This window comes from Chlorocebus sabaeus, chromosome 26 (genome assembly GCF_047675955.1).
Source record: "Chlorocebus sabaeus isolate Y175 chromosome 26, mChlSab1.0.hap1, whole genome shotgun sequence".
Taxonomy (NCBI): Eukaryota; Metazoa; Chordata; class Mammalia; order Primates; family Cercopithecidae; genus Chlorocebus; species Chlorocebus sabaeus.
The window spans coordinates 24,406,076-24,423,352 of record NC_132929.1 but is presented as its reverse complement, the minus strand read 5'-3'; the positions used below and the strand labels follow the sequence as shown (position 1 = coordinate 24,423,352).

General features: G+C 35.6%; 1 protein-coding gene across 5 annotated transcripts in view; it reads left to right on the top strand.

The window, feature by feature from the left end:
• The window catches only part of CEP152 (centrosomal protein 152), a 73,396-nt gene extending 60,985 nt beyond the window's left edge, over window positions 1-12,411 (top strand). For 3 of the 5 annotated variants that reach the window (XM_073012152.1, XM_008016689.3, XM_038009963.2), the window contains exons 22-27: window positions 2,022-2,189; window positions 5,373-5,469; window positions 6,023-6,126; window positions 8,266-8,419; window positions 8,661-8,764; window positions 11,081-12,411. In XM_073012152.1, the coding sequence (XP_072868253.1) occupies window positions 2,022-2,189; window positions 5,373-5,469; window positions 6,023-6,126; window positions 8,266-8,419; window positions 8,661-8,764; window positions 11,081-12,102 (1,649 nt within the window). In that variant the 3' untranslated portion in view covers window positions 12,103-12,411. Of the gene's footprint in view, window positions 1-2,021; window positions 2,190-5,372; window positions 5,470-6,022; window positions 6,127-8,265; window positions 8,420-8,660; window positions 8,775-11,080 lie in introns of all 5 variants that reach the window. The other 2 variants (XM_073012153.1, XM_038009964.2) reach the window with 2 other exon arrangements.
• Window positions 12,412-17,277: the final 4,866 nt, after the last annotated feature.

The window sequence follows — 17,277 nt, the reverse complement described above, 5'->3', positions numbered from 1 at the left end:
TCTAATTCATTCATGTTCATTGCTACATAGTATTTCAATGTATGAATATACTATAACTGATTTATCTGTTCTGTCGTCCGTGGTATTTGTGAGTTCCAATTTTACAGCAGTATCCTAGATGAAAAATATAAATGCGATTTATTGTACCGTTGTGATGCTTCGTTAATCCTTTAATGCTCATTAACATAAATGGCACCACTTAAACTAAAATGTCAGGAGAGAGCTAAGAATAATTTTGCTGGATCGATGACTTTACAGGAGGATTTTATATAGTGACCTCTCAGCCTGTGCCAACTTGTGTTCCTGCTCTATTATATCACTTACATTAATAGTCTACTTTTTAATCATTTTTGCGTATTTTAATTTTATAAATTTTATGTATTACTAATGACAATGGCTATTATTTGTTGCATACTTGCTTTGTGCCAGCTACTGTGCCAAACGGTTCATTTTTTAAACTTGGAAATAATTTCAAACTTATAGAAAAATAGCAAAAATAAAAATAGTTGCGAAGAACATTCACATTCCCTTTAATGAGATACACCTATTGTTAACATTTTACTTCATTCTGTGCTCTTATGTATATATGTGTATGTGAATATTTCTTTTTTTTTAATGAACCATTTGAGGGTAAGTTATATATACTTTGTGACCTTTTATATCTAAGTTCGTCAGACTGTGTTTTCCAGGAATAGGAATATTTTCTTGTATAACCTTAGTACAGTAAATTTAGCATTAAAGTATTGTATTAATCCACTCTTTGTGTTCTAATTTTGTCAATTGACCCAATAATGTCTTCTAGCATTTTGTTTTTTCTCCTCCAGTACAGAGATTTGTCTAGGGTCAGCTGTTAAATTTAGTTGTCATGTATCTTTAGCCTCCTTTAATCTAGAACATTTCCACAGCCTCTCTCTGTCTTTCATGACATTGACATTTTTTAGAAATATTCTCTGCTTCCACCTCCACTTTTTTTTTAACAGAACTTTTCTCATTTGGGGTTTCTCTGGTGTTTCTTCATGATTGATTCAGGTTTTGTTTTCTCGGCTAGAGCACTGCAAGGGTGATATGTTGTCACATCTAAAAATGTGTGGTGTCCCTATGTCTTTTATTGGTGAAGTTACTTTTCATTACCTGGTGAAAATGTTGTCTAATTTCTTCACTATATAATTACTGTTTTTTTTTCACCCTTGCAACTGATAAGCAATCTGTGGGAGACACTTTTAAGATCATGCAAATATCTTCCCCTCATAAAAACCTTCTCTTATATTTGGCAACCAATGATGATTCTTGCTTGATCCAGTCTTTACTATGGTGGTTGTGAAATTATAATTCTTCCAACTTCCTCCCTCTATTTATCCCAGTTGGCACTAAGCATGTTGAATCAAGAATCCTTTCCTCTCATTTGCCTGTGTGTTTATCTCTCTGTCCATCGATCCATCTATCTACCTACTTACCAACCCACCTACCTACCTACCATTCATAAAATTATTGGTATGACTCATAAATTCTTAATACTTTATAATTCATTACTCTATTTAATTAGTGCTCAGATTGTCCCAGATTCAGGTAGTGGAGTGCCTTCAAACTGGCTCCTATGTCCTTGCGACATGCCTATATTTTTGAGTACTTTCTTCCTTTCTGTCATAGGAAGATATTTCAGTCTTATTTTGTATATACCCTCTCCCAGTACTGGAGTCAGCCATTTCTTGAAGATCCTTGACTCCTTTTAGTAGGCAATGGTATCAAGATCCAGAGCAATAGATTTCATGACTATTTTTGAAGTAGATGGTAGTATCCAGTAGTACCTTAGACAAGTTGAGTAATATGCTCCAAGTCACACAGCCAGTAAGCAGTGGAAACAGTATGTAAACCCATGTTTCTCTCTCTTAAGCATCACACTCTTTCAGTCGTGCTGTAGCCTTTAGTCATGAGTCATCTGCTTTTCTTTCCGTCTTTTCTTTTTTATTGGTAGTTCTTAGTCTAAACTGATATAAAAGTTTTCTGTCATTTAATTTTTGCAGATAAGAAAAAGATCCTTGAAATTAAGGATTTATGCTGTGGACACTGCTTCCAAGAACTTGAAAAGGCAAAGCAGGAATGTCAAGATCTGAAAGGAAAACTGGAGAAATGTTGTAGGCATCTTCAGCATTTAGAAAGGAAGCACAAAGCTGTAGTGGAAAAAATTGGAGGTCAGCATTTAAAGTAGCACTGCTACCAATATAAATCTCTTTGATCCTTGTTGAAATGTTCAAATGTGACATTTTAGTTAATGTGTGCACTGATCCTCTTTTGGGATTAATGTAAACTAATTTGGATCTCATTTTTCCTAATCAAATTATTATTACAAAACTCAAAAGAGGAAGATTTCAGCTCTGATTAAAAGGTCACATTCCTTTCTCCCTTTCTTGATTGAACAGATGTTGAGGGCCCAGTATGCGTCAAGCAGGCTTCTAAGCACTGGGGATGCAGCAGTGAATAAACCATACAAAATTCCAGTTCTGGTGGAGATGTGTTCCCTTCCTTCAAGAAGCTTTTGGTTAAGTGAGGAGATCTAAAAACAGATTAACAAATAATTAAACATTGAATGCTATTGGCAGTGTGTACTTAAGAAGAAGGATTGTTAGTTCTACCTCTTATTAAAGTTAAGAAAGGTTTGACTAAGCCTTGAAAAACAGAGGTGTTTGCCAAGGAGAACAGCGTTTGAGATAAAGGGAAAAGGCATAAACAAGGGCGTGAGGGTCTGGACTGGCCTCCGTCTAGTCCATTCATCATAATGCTGTGAGGGCATTTGGAAAGGGATATCTTCTACCATTTCTCATTGCTCCTCCGAAGAAGGGAAGTTTTGGGGCTTAGATCGCTGCTCCTTCTTACCTTTCACTATTGCTTATAGCCTATACGCTATACTCTTTACATTTGAAATGCTTCTGATTCCTGAGCTGGTCCTATTTCTTTTACTGCTGGACCTTCATTGCATATGATGTTTGTATTCTGTCCTGTACTTTTTCCCAACATTCTTTGTAGTCTTACTCTCTTCCTTTAGGATTCAACTCAGAAGATGCTTTATCTGCAAAGCCCTCCTTGATTTTCCCTAGTCAGGGTGAAGTGGGCTGCTCGTATGCAGCCCTGTAGCATTGGCTCTTCCTCTGTTATCACTATTATCATTCTGTATTTTAATTGTTTGGTCACTTGTCGGATACCTTCTCCACATTCTCCAAGAATTTTCTGAGGAGAAGGAATATGCCATATCTTGTTCATCCTAATAGCCCTGGTGCCCACCACATACCAGATAATAAATGTTTAAATGGACAAAAAACAAAATGCCAGGGTCCTAAATAATGGTGTCATTCAGAAAAGACCAGCTTAATAAGTTTATTTTGTACATCCACTTCTTTCTCTTGCCTGGACCCTGGCAATAATCCCCTGACTCTTTATGCTTCTAGTCTTAGCCCCTCTAATCCATTCTGCCTAGGGTAGCTGAAGCAACCTTTTTAAAAAGTGAATCGAAACATGACACTCCTGTTTCAAGCTCTTCAGTGGCTTGCCATGGCCTTCAGTATAAAACCAAAAACACTTAGTTTAACGGGGTTTAAAAAGATCTTGGTCCAGCGCCTGCCAGCCCCTCCAGCCTTGTCTTCCCCTAGCTCTCTTAATTTCTCTCAGTAGAACCATAGCATGGATTTCATTGTTTTCTCCCTTCGCCAAAACATCCTGATCTCATTTGGCCGGCTAACCCCACTCATCTTTTCCCCAATACATTACTTCCTCAGGGAGACTTTCCTAACCACTGCAGACCTGTTTAGTCCTCCTGTTACATACTCCCCATAGTTCCTATGCTTTTTATAACATTCACCATCCTTGTAATTATTTGCTGTCTGTACTTCCCTTTGGAGAGTAGACTTTATAGCAATAAGGATCAAGTCCTGTTCCAGCACTTAGCACAACAGCTGCATCATACCACAACTTGGGAAATATTGCTGACTAAGAGAAGCCACCTGTAACTACCGCCGACTGCTTATTACTAGGGCACTTATTACTCTTATTACTTATTATTAAGATATAATAATTACTTGAAGGCCGGAAAGGGTTTTAAGAATTTGAGATTAAAAATTTAACAACTGCAATTCCTTTTGTGATTACTTAGCTCTTCAGTAGAGGGCAGGAGAGTAAATCAGTTATTTGTCCTACTGTAGATATATCTACAACATAGATATGTTAAAATATGAAAACCAAGACAATTTGGTTTACATAATACGGCAACAAGGGCAGTTGGATATGATTATTATTTATAAATAATATTTAGCACCATACTATTCTACACAGTGCTTTTTGAAGCTGATATCTTCTAAAACTCATAGACTTGCAAATCAAAGAAAGTTGATATATCACTCAAAACAATGAGTTGATACAAAGGGTCAGGGCCAGAATTTAAGCCAATAGTCTGAAATTTTTTCTTAATATAACTTTAGTGGGTTATTATATCTTTGCTATTGAGATCACTTATTTCTTAAATTCCATTTTTCCACTCTCTTGGTAGTGTTTATTGAAAAATAGATGGAGTGAGAGTGAGTTGTTTAAAACAAAAAGTTATATCCATCACCGGGGGAATAGAGTAATTTTGTTCCTCAACTTACGGTGTGTTGAGAGGGTGGCATCATAGGAAACACAAGATGCCATGTTCACATTTATATTGGTATTTCCAGGCCTTGTGTAAGTGTTGTGCATTTGTTGTTTTATTTCGATTATAATCTGTAAGTTAACATGTGAAGAAAGGTTCAGAAAGGTTACTTTTTCCTAGGCTTATCCACCTTGTAAACAGCAGAGTTAGAATGTAAACTGATGTCTCTGACTCTGAAATTCATGCGTTTTCCTTCATATCACATGGATTCTGTCAGTCTCCTCATCCTCTTTTTAAAAGTTCAAAGAATTGAAAATCTTACATTATTTCTGAAAAATACACCTACTTTAGGTTAATTTTCTTTTTATTTTATATTGAGGTACATGTTCAATGTTCGTTTATATGAGCATAAACTGTCTACCAGGATCCACAGGGAACATGGAATTAGAAAACCTAGTAGGTTTCTACAGAGCCTCAGCACAGTTGGAAAACAAAACACAGGCATCTGAAACAGTTGAAACCCAATTCCGGGACAGTGTGTAACCCCAAGCAAGAAGAAGATGGGATACAGATTTTAAGTGCTGAGAAAACAGAGCAAGATAATGGTCTGACTAGGGTTTCTAAGGGAACGAACATTACAGACGAGTGCCTGGAAATTACACAGTCTCCTCTATAAACATTTGTATTGGGAACTTAAGGGAAAAGAAGGCTTAAAAAATTTTTAACTGTCTAATGTACTATAAACTTTCTATTATAGAAGAGAATAATAAAGTTATTGAAGAATTAATAGAAGAAAACAATGACATGAAGAATAAATTGGAAGAACTGCGAACGCTTTGTAAAACACCACCAAGGTATGCTTTTACTATTTTAAACTGCTATTTTAAAGAAATCTAAGTACAAGTATCTTTAAATTTTTTTAAGTATCAATTTTTTTTGGTTATACAGCAAAAAGTATAAAAAAGAAGAAAATCCCCCAAAACCTTATTTCCTGAAGATACCCTCTAGTGACCTCTTGTTTTATATCATTTAAGCCTCTTTCTACACATACTCCACGTGCACAATGCGTTTTTAAAATAGAGACTCTAGTATAAGGTATTTTGTAGCTTTTTATTAATATTACTAGATAAGCATTTCTCTGTGTTATTAGATATTCTCCTACATATGGTTTTCAATACCTGCATACATTTTCATGTGGATTTACCATTATTTATTGAAGCAACCATAACATTTATGTCGTTTCCATTTTTCCCCTGTTTCAAATAACTGTATAGTGAACATTCTTTTATGTGAGATTTTTAGCAGTTCTCAGTTAATTTTATTAGAGTATATGGATACATATGTATTTTTCAAATGAAATTTTTCACTTAGCATTTCTGTTTCTGTAATCTGTGGTTTGTTTTTTAGGTCATTGTCAGCAGGGGCCATTGAAAATACTTGCCTACCATGCAGCGGGGGAGCCTTGGAAGAACTTCGTGGGCAGTACATTAAAGCTGTAAAAAAAATTAAACGTAAGTCCCTAAGAGATTCCCAAGATTTTAAGGATGGCTTGGGCCTTTTTTATTGTCGCTGTTAAAGGAAACTCAGAGTTTACCAGCAGTAGGGCTTTTAGGGAATTTTCCAAATTACCTTTTTCTTCAATCTTAGAAGAGATTATTGACACCTTTTCAAAATTATGTAGTCATTGATCATTTTGCCCAAATAATATCTTTGGGAAGTGACATGAGAATAGTCTTACGTTTATATGGTTGATTGTCTTGTTTCTTTTTGGATGCTAGTATTAAACTGAAAATTTAATAATCTTACAACTTAACTAATTTGTAGTAAAGAAAATGTCACATGGGTTTTAAATGAGCAATTAACTATTACTTCCTACCATAAACTTTTTTTTTTTTTTTTTGAGACAGAATCTCACTCTGGCACCCAGGCTTGAGTGCACTGGTGCAATCTTGGCTCACTGCAACCTCCGCCTCCCGGGTTCAAGTGGTTCTCTGGCCTCAGCCTCCTGAGTAGCTGGGATTACAGACGTGTGTCACCATGCCTAGCTAATTTTCGTATTTGTAGTAGAGACGAGGTTTCACCATGTTGGCCAGGCTAGACTCGAACTCCTGACTTCAGGTGATCCACCCGCCTTGGCCTCCCAAAGTGCTGGGATTATGGGTGTGAGCCACTGCACCCGGCCTCCTACCATGAGCTTTTAAGGACTTGGAAGTGGATCTAGTTAGCAATTGTTCTGTTGTTTCTGGTTATTGTTTCTCATAGCTATAAATTTATCAAGTCCTTGTCAGTACCAGGTTGTGTCAGCATATCCTGTAGAGCATTCTCCTGATGTGTGTTTTCCGTTTTGAATACTTCTTGGTTTTTAATTACAAAATTGCATAGAATGGATATATGTCCCAAAACAATAAGTAGTGTTTATATAGGAAAAATGTATATTAGCCTCTAAAATTAAATTTCTTTTTAACAAAAAGAGCAGGAAAAGTCTGAAGTTTCATATATGATCGGTAGATTCAGAATCACGTGTAAACGTTCTGCAAAGTTCATTCGATATTAATAAGGGAATTTGCTTCTCTGTTGTTACTGGTGCTAACAAAGGGCATATTGCTACAAGCAAAGCAACTTTTTGTTAATAATGTATGATTGGGCAGTGGAATTTTAAGCATGTTTTCATCCTAACATGATAACCTGTATATATGTGTGTATATTATGTTTTAGTTTTTTTTTAGAAAGTTGGTTAGAGGTTTTGTGTTGACATGTACTCCATTTCATTTTCCATTTCAAATAATGAAAAATAGTCTCCCAGTTAGTATTTTTGCATAGAACCACTAATTTTCAGATGCTTACTGACATTGAGAGGAAGATTCCTGTATGAATTGGTATCCTTACTATAACAGAGATGGTGAAATTCTAGATGTAGGATGTAGTCTTTGATTTATTATAAAAAAAAAAAAGTTAGCCTTAGCTAATAGTAGTCCTAATCAAAGCTACAGTGAGTTGAAAAAAAAAAAAAAACTTGAAAACTGTGGGCTATGTTCATATGTAAATTTCAGAGGCCAACTGTAAGTCCCATCACCCTCCTTGTAGTCTCATTTTGTACATATCTCTTATGAATTGTAATATTATATTTAGTTAGAGGCTGCTGCAAGAATTTTCAATAAATAAGGGAACTTAAATTTTCAGAGCATGAGAGAAGAATGAGTCTCTCCAGCTCATACTGCCTCCTTTTCTTCTGTCTTTGTGTTTGCTTTTTCCTTTCTTTCTGCTTAATCTTTTCTCTATATTTTATATTTCTCTTTTCCTAACTGGACATAATGTACAATCGAAATGCTAAGTTTCTGTGCCTCGTATTTACGGTATTTTCTTCGCAAAGTGTTTTAGGATATGACAAAGTTTAGCTGGGGAATATGCCATGTTTCCTTACTGTATGTAGCTGTCATCATTCCGAAAGAACTTATAGAGTACTTCTCATTTGAGTCTACCAAAATGATGATCTAAAATATTCCATTTTAATGACTGTGTAAAGTATAATGTTTAAACTATACTTATAATCACTTCATCTACCAGAAAATTGATCTGAAGTCTGCCCCTCCTGTTTCTGAAAAAGTGCTAATAAACATACATTCTGTGGGCATTTTCTCACTGCCCTATAGGTGACATGCTTCGTTATATTCAGGAGAGTAAGGAACGAGCTGCAGAAATGGTAAAAGCAGAGGTACTGCGAGAACGTCAAGAAACCGCCCGAAAGATGCGCAAATATTATTTGATTTGCCTCCAACAGATTTTGCAGGATGATGGAAAAGAAGGGTGAGTTCAGTCTGAACAATGTGTCCTGAGATTATCAGGACAACATGTTGTAATTTTTAAAGCATTTTCCTTAACCACTAAATGAACTATTTCTATATGATTAGCCATAGGGGTTAAGAGAGGTTTATGGCTGTGCTACCCGAAATGTTGGCAGAGCCAATAGGAAAACAGAAACCATGGGGCTAAGGCAAATCATTTTTTTCTTTAAACTATATTTTTAATGTTCTGGAATTCCCCACAGGGCTGAGAAAAAGATTATGAATGCTGCTAGCAAACTTGCTACAATGGCAAAATTGCTGGAAACACCTATTTCTAGTAAGTCCGAGAGCAAAACTACACAGTCAGGTATGTCAAAGTGAGTCACCAAATGGTTTTTCTATCTCTTCTTTTTTAGCTATTTAATATTTTCAGTATGAAAAAGGCAGGGAAGGTAAGGAGTGAGAGTTTATTTATGAAGTTGTGTATGTTTTAGTTAAACTGGAAGTTTACACAAAAAGAGTGCACAGTTTCCAATTCAAGTAGGCAAACTGAGCAGGCCCATCAGCTTCCTATTGCTGTTTCCATCCCTCAAAATGATAGAAGAGATTTTCAACAGCAAATAAAGAATGAGAAAAATAAGAAATTATAAGTAGGTTTTAAAAAGTTGCAATGGGCCAGTCATGATGGCTCATACCTGTAATCCCAGCATTTTGGGAGGCTGAGGTGGGAGGATCCCTTGATCCCAGGAATTTGAGGTTGCAGTGAGCTATGATTGTGCCACTGTACTCCAGCCTGGGTGATAGAGTGAGGCCCTGTCTCAAAAAAAAAAAAAAAAAAAAAAAGTTGTAGTGGATAGACCAGAAGCTACAAGAAATCCCTGAGAGAAAGAAGACAGTATAGGATGGAAGATGGAAACCTCAGTTCAAAACCACCAGGAGATGACCACTGCAAATAGGAACAATATCAAAACTGTTCCACATATGAGGGTGATATGTTCCAGGAGAAATAGAGGGCCTAGGGGATATGAATGGGGTAATTGGTTGGTGTTCTAAACCAACAGCAACCAGGTAGAGTTAATCCTCTCTTTATTTCTTCTTCTACCCTCCCTTCCCCAACCTCAATATTGAGCTGGGCAACAACAACAGGAACAAAGAATCTGGGAGCAGGGCAGTGCTCCAGGTGGCTAGCCATATCAAGCAGGAAATGGGAGCCCACGTGCCTTGGGAGGCTGAGATGGGAGGATCACTTGAGCCTGGGAGATCAAGGCTGCAGTGAGCTGTGATTGCACCACTGCACTCCAGCCTGGGAAACAGAGCAGACCCTGTCTTTAAAAAAAAAAAAAAAAAGTAAGAGTAACCAACAAAGACATAGAACATATAACTTTAAGACTGGTAAAGGAAAAACTTGGAAAAAAACATTTTCAATCTAACAAAATCAGGAAAGAGGAAAAAACCTAGAAAGCATGGGTAAGTACGACATAATAGTAGTTTGAAACATCGACAATCACACTAAATATAAATAGGTTAAACTCAGTTATTAAAAGACCACAACTTTCAAATAGCGTTTTTAAAAATACAGAAATCTGCTATTTTTACAAGAAGAACATCTAAAATTAAAAATCAGGGGATGGAGAATGATATACCAAGCAAATGCAGTGTTGATATTAGATAACTTATAGAGGTAAATGAAAGATTAGATAAATTAGAGTTAGCATTAAAAGGGACAAAAGTGATAGTTCATAGTGATAATGGAATAGTCTCCCAAGAAACTATAATTTTTTTCTTTCTGTAGATAACACAGCTTTATATAAAGCAAGAGCTGATAGAAATACATGCAAAAAACTGGTAAATTCCCAATCACACTGGGAGATTTTTAACATATCAGTGGGGAAATGGGGTTTTTGAACCTCTGGAAAACTTGAAGCTGAGATTGTTCAGGGGTCCGTGAGTCTGATGTTGGTAAACATTTCTCATGTACAAGCCAAAGATTATTTGTATAAATTTTGGAATGGTGATGTGAACCCTAGGTATGAAAAGGCAGTAGCATATAACAAGAAAATAATTTTCTAGATCTGGGGCAGCAGTGTGCACATAATGTCCCCAGTAGAGAAGCAAATCCTTTTCATGGACTCTAGGGACTAGGGCTTGCTACTCTGAGATACAGTGCCTCTAATTTCATGCTATATGGCTGCTTGGTCTTTGATTAGATTTAGTGTCTTAGGTAATTAAATCAGAAAGGCTATTTAGCTATTCTAGAAGTGTATGTGTAGGTATTGGGTGAGTGGGGTTCTTTGAGCAAACTTGTCGGAAACTCCATTCTTGACATCAGAATCAGGGCAGGATTGAAAACATTGTGGCTAGATCTTGAAATGCTATAGCATCTATTGCAGAAAATGATAGGTCAGGTGGATAGCAATAATAATAATATGTCAGATTTTAGTAACAAAATTACCAAGCTTTATCTAGTGGATATATGTAAAAGAATATTTTTTAATGTCCAGCATTGATGTATTTTCTTTAAGAATGATTACAGATTATAAGCATTCTTTGGGAATACAATATAAAAACATAATTTTTTCTTATTTTTAATTTTTTTTTTATTTTTTGGTTCAAGGATGAATCTTCCCTTTAAATATTAATTTTCTCTTAATTTCGTGTTTCCTTGCACTGCCCCTAACTTCAGAGATGCTGATTGGAGTTGAAAAATCAAAAAGAAATGATGTGAATCAGAAAATACCATGTTGTATTGAAAGCAAATCAAATAGTGTAAACACCATCACCAGAAGTGTGTGTGAACAGGCTCCCAAGAGGAGGGCAGCTTGTAACTTACAAAGACTGTTAGAGAACTCAGAGCATCGGAGCATAAAGCATGTGGGATCCAAAGAGACACATTTGGAATTCCAGTTTGGAGATGGTAGTTGCAAGCACCTACACAGTTTGCCAAGGAATGTTTCTCCTGAGTTTGTTCCTTGCGAAGGTGAAGGAGGCTTTGGTTTGCACAAGAAGAAAGACCTACTCAGTGATAATGGTTCTGAATCACTTCCGCATTCAGCTGCGTACCCCTTTCTTGGAACCTTAGGAAATAAACGCTCACCTAGATGTACCCCTAGTCCTTCTGAATCAGGATGCATGCATATAACCTTTCACGATTCTAATGAAAGACTTGGTTTAAAAGTATATAAATGCAATCCACTCATGGAAAGTGAAAATGCTGCATCTAAGAAAAGTCAAGGTTTGGATGTTCAGGAACCTCCAGTAAAAGATGGAGGGGACCTTAGTGACTGCTTGGGCTGGCCTTCCAGCAGTGCAACCTTATCCTTTGACAGTCGTGAAGCATCATTTGTACATGGTAGGCCACAAGGAACTTTGGAAATACCAAATGAATCTGTTAATTCCAAACAGTTTTCACCATCTGGTTATCTTTCAGACACGGAGACAAGTAATATGATTTGTCAAACAATGAAATGTCAGCATGATCAAACTCCATACCTGTCAGAAGAAACCACGTATTTGGAGCCAGGAAAGATCAGTGTGACTCGTGGACACCCATCTTATCATAAGGCTGATAGATTAAAGTCAGATTTCAAAAAACTGAGCAGTACATTACCGTCTTCAGTGTGTCAGCAGCCTTCAAGAAAATTAATTGTTCCGCTATCTAGCCAACAAGATAGTGGCTTTGATAGCCCATTTGTTAATCTAGACTAATTATGGTACAGTATTTAAGAAGAATCATTAATATATTAAGGAAAATGGAAGGGAGGACCTCATACTGAAAAAAGTTGTGAGCCCTGCCTCTTTTGAGATGTTTTCATAACATCTGTTATATGAGTAAAGCATTCTCCTAAAATTACTTGAGATATTTATATTGCCTTAATATTCCAAAGGCCTGACGGTGTATGTATAATCTGTTTTTGTGTGGTTCTTAGTTTTGGTTGCTAAACCATCTATTTTTATACTTATAAATTGACTCACTCTGCAGTGTTAACTTATTTAAATAAACTTGCATATGGTCTATAGAATTGTTATGAATTATTTTGTAGTTCAGAATACAGAAATGTCATATTGGCATCATGTTTGAAATTCACCCAGAAAAAAACACAAATTTTTATTATTTGTATGTATTAGTCGGATTTGGTTTTTGAAATTAGTCATGTTTAATGAGGCTATAAACTTAATCTACATCGACTTTTCCTAGAAATATCTACTCAAAATTTTGATCTTTGTTTTCAGTTAGAGAAAAGAGTTTTTCCAAGGTTTACTACAAAATACATAGCTGTGTCCTGGTTTTATTCTTTAAATATTAGTGTGAATTTTTTAGTTCTTGCATTATTTCAGATCACCGGTGACATCCAAAAACTTTGTCTCTTTTATGGCTTCACATTTGTTTTTTCATCTGAAATATGACCTTTTGAAAAATGGAGATAAGTTTTGTCATGTAGCAAAAAATGTAAAATGATTAGATTTTTACATTCATTTATAGTGCAGAACTGGCTAATTAATGCTCTAGGTTAAAGGTTATAATTCTGAACTGAAGAATACCTGCAGAAATGAATGACTACCTAAATATCATTGTTTTTAGGTGAATTCTTTTTCAGATCCCTAGTGATGGGTATGAACATTTAGCTGTATGCAAGTGCTTCTGAAAACAGTTAACTATAACTTTCTCTCACATATCCCACAACTACCATATTGTGGATTGTATTTGGGGGTTAATGTAGTGTATTTTTCCACCCAGAGCCAGATAACTTAGGTGGTGATGGGGAGATGGCAAGATGCATCCTCCGCCTCCTGACAACCATCTCTCAAAGCAAGAACCTAGAAGGAAAACTTTTTGGGCTTGGAAAGCTCTGTCACCTTAACTCTTGACCAGGGATAAATAAGTCTAAAAATTGACCCTGGACTTCAGTGCTTGAATTCACATACAGTTATAGTAAGGAACAAACCATCTTGTCAAAGTCTCACTTGTATTCCTGAAGATACAGTGCCCCTTCTCCACCAGTTAGGCTGTCATCTCTCACTCCAGAAAAAAACTCTAGAGCAGCCAAGTTTATGCTCCCTATGGATCTAGTTGGTGCTTGATTGTTTTAAGCCCTGGTTTTTACTAAACTTAGAATCTAGGCTCATTGCTCACCTACCTTTTCCACTTGGTTCAAAATCCATGTCAGTTATTTAAACTCTCAACATTAAGGTTGAAATTGGAAGTCCTTTTGCTTTCTTCTCCTTTTAGAGTATCCACAATCTTTTTTGATAGTTATAATCTCAATAGGATTAAGTTACTTTATGTCATACATCCGACATCCAATTGGTTGGAGATAGGGTGTGGTATAGGGTGTATGTCATAAAGTATCCTAATTCTGTTATGATAAATTGATAAATATGAAGGTATCAACTTAGTAGTGTGCAAATGAAGGGACTACACAACCAAACTATGACTAGTGATGTACATTGCTTTGAAAGGTCATGGCAGAACAAAAAGGAGGCAGGAACCCTGTAGATATCATGATCACATAAATCCCACTTTGTCATGATATTTAGTCCTTTTTTTAATGTTGCTGGATTTTTATTTTATTTTATACTATGTTAAAGATTTTCACATGTATGATCATGAGGGATATTGACTTCTTGTTTTCCCATGCTCTCTGTCTTCCTTTGGTAAAAGGGTAATACCAATCCCATAGGATTAGTCCGAAAGTGTTGCCTTGCCTCTGTTTTCTGAAAGAATTGGTGAGTATTGGTATTATTTCTTCTTTGTATATTGGATGGAGTTTACTAGGTGAAGGCATCTAGCCTGGGCTGGTGTTGGGGGTGGTGCAAGAGTGTGCATTTTGAGTAATGTATTTTCTTGTTATAGAGCTATTCATAATTTCCATTTTTTCTTTAGTTAGTTTTGGTAGTTTTTGGTTTTGGAGGAATTTGGCTATTTTATCTAAATTGTCTAATTTGTTGCCACAGTTGGCCATAGTATTCTCATAATCCTTTAATTTCAGTAGGCTTGATAATGATGTCCGCCTTTCATTCCTGATTTTGGTATTCTGTGTCCTCTCGTTTTTTTCTTAGTCTATTGAAAGGTTTATCAGATTTGTTGATTTGTTTTCCCCCAAAGAACTTTTGGGTTCTTCTCTTTTCTCTTGTTTTTCTGTTTCCAATTTCATCGATTTTTCCCTCTTCCTTCTTGCTTTATGTCTAATTAACTCTTCTTTTTTTAAAAAATGTATTTATTTTCGAGATGGAGACTTGCTCTGTCACCAGGCTGGAGTGCAGTGGCGCGATCTGGGCTCATTGCAACCTCCGTCTCCTGGGTTCAAGCAATTCTCCTGCCTCAGCCTCCCGAGTAGCTGGGACTACAGGCGTGTGCCACCATGCCCACCTAATTTTTGTATTTTTAGTAGAGACGTAATTTCATCATATTGGCAAGGCTCTTCTTGAACTCCTGACCTCAAGTGATCCACCCACCTCAGCCTCCCAAAGTGCTAGGATTACAGGCGTGAGCCACCATGCCTGGCCCTTTATCTATTCTTAAAGTGAAAGTTTAGGTTATTGATATGAAACTGTTCTCTATTGGTGTAGATGTATAAAGCTTTGAATTTCTCTCAAAGCAATGTTTAAGTTGCGCCTCACATGTTTTGATATGTTGTATTGTTGTTTTCATTTAGTTCAAAATATTTTCAAACTTCCCTTGCGATTTTTATTTTGACCCACAGATTATTTAGAAGTATGTTACTTCATTTCTAAGAATTACAGATTTTCAAAGTTTATTTTTAATGTTCTTGTTTTCAGAGAATATACGTTGAATGATTTCCATTCTTTTAAATTTCTTGAGACTTGTTTTATGGCCTGGCGTATGGCCTGTTCTGGAATGTAATGTTTCATATGCACCTGAAAAGAATGTATATTCTGCTCTTTTTCGATGGAGTGTTCAAAAATGTCAGTTAAGTTGGTTGATAGCATTGTTCAAGTCTGTTATAGCCTTGCTGATTTTATTCCTATTTGTTTAACTGGTGATTAAGAGTGAGATATTGTAATCTCTGGCTGTAATTGTTAAACTGTTTTTTCTTTCAATTCTGTGAGTTCTTGCTTCATGTATTTTGAAGCTTTGTTGTTAGGTATATATACCTTTATATCTGTTATACCTTTCAGATGAATTGGCCCTTTATTATTTTAAAATATCCCTCTTTGTATCTACTGTATTTCTTGTTTTAAAGTCCATTTTGTCTATAATTACTACAACCACTCCAGCTCTCTTATGATTACTGTTTGCATGGCATGTCTTTCTGTTTTTTTCCTTGTAACCTATTTGTATCTTTTAATTTGAAGTGAGTCTCTGGAAGACAGTATATTGCTGGATGTTGCTTTTTTTTTTTTTTTTTTTTTGTCAAAGAAGCTTTGATTGGAGTTTTTAGGTGCATTAAAATTTACCTAAAATTTGAAGTGAGTCTCTGGAAGACAGTATATTGCTGGATGTTCCTTTTTTTTTTGTCAAAGAAGCTTTGATTGGAGTTTTTAGGTGCATTAAAATTTACTATAATTGTTAGGTTTGCATTTTCCATTTTGCTATTTGGTTATGTGTGTCTTTCATTATTGAATTGCTCTTTTATTGCCGCCTTCTGCATTAAACAAATATTTATGAGGGTACCATTTTAGTTTTTTAAACCTATTTTTTTAGCTGTTTTTCTAAGTGGTGTCTCTACTTATTATTATAGGTATCTTAACTTATTACAGCCTACTTCACATGAATGTTGACTAACTTCTAATACAATATAGCAACTTTGCCCCAGGTTAGCTTCATTTCTTTGCCCCTCGTTTGTGCTATTATGTCTTATATATGTATATATGTGTGTGTGTATATATATATATTACTGTGTTATAATTATTGCTTTATACAACAAGGCAATATGTCTTCTAAAGAGTTTAAGAGAAGAAGAAATGTATATTTATAGTCCTTTTTATTTACTGACGTGGTAATCATTTCTGCTGCTATTTCTTTGTTCCCATGGATTCTAGTTGCCAGGTCTGTTGTCATTTCCTTTCATCTGTAGTACTTCCTTTAGTATTCCAAGTAAGGCAAGTATTCCAGCAACAAATTCTCTCAGTCTTTGTTGATTTTGGAATATATTTTAAATTTATATTTGAAGGACAGTATGTGATATATTTGGAGTTCTTGGTTGACTTTTTTCTCCAGCATTTTGAATATGTCATTCCATTGCCTTATGTTACCACTATTCATGATGAAAGGACAACTGTTAATTCTGTTGTTCTTTATATATGATGAATTGTTTTTCTTATACTGTTTTTAAGATTTTCTCTTTGGCTTTCAACAGTCTGAGCGTGGTGTGTCTAGGTCTGAATTTGTGTTTATCCTACTTAGAGTCTGTTGAGTTTCTAAGATTTCTAGATTTATCCTTTTAATAAAATTTAGGCAGTTTTTTGGCCAGTATTTCTTCAATTATTTTTTTCAGCCCTCGTTTCCTCTTTCTGGGGCTTTCATATATATTAATATGCTTACCATTGTGTCACAGGTCTTTGAGGCACTGTGCATTCTTCTTTAATCATTGTTTTTCATATTGGATAATTTTATTAATCTGTGTGCAAGTGTCCTGATCCTTCTGCCATCTCAATTCTGCTGTTTATTCGATCTAGGAATTTTCATTTCAGCTATCGAACTTTCTGACTCTAGAATTTTCATTTGGCTCTTTTTAAATGGATGCATAATAGTTGTACATATTTTGGGGATACACATATTTTGATACATGCATGCAATGTATAACGATCGACCAGGGAAACTGGGTCATCCATCACCCCAGTCACCCCTTCTTTATATCGGGAATCTGCCAATTCCTTTCCTCCAGCAATTTTGAGCTTTATAACAAATTATTGTTAACT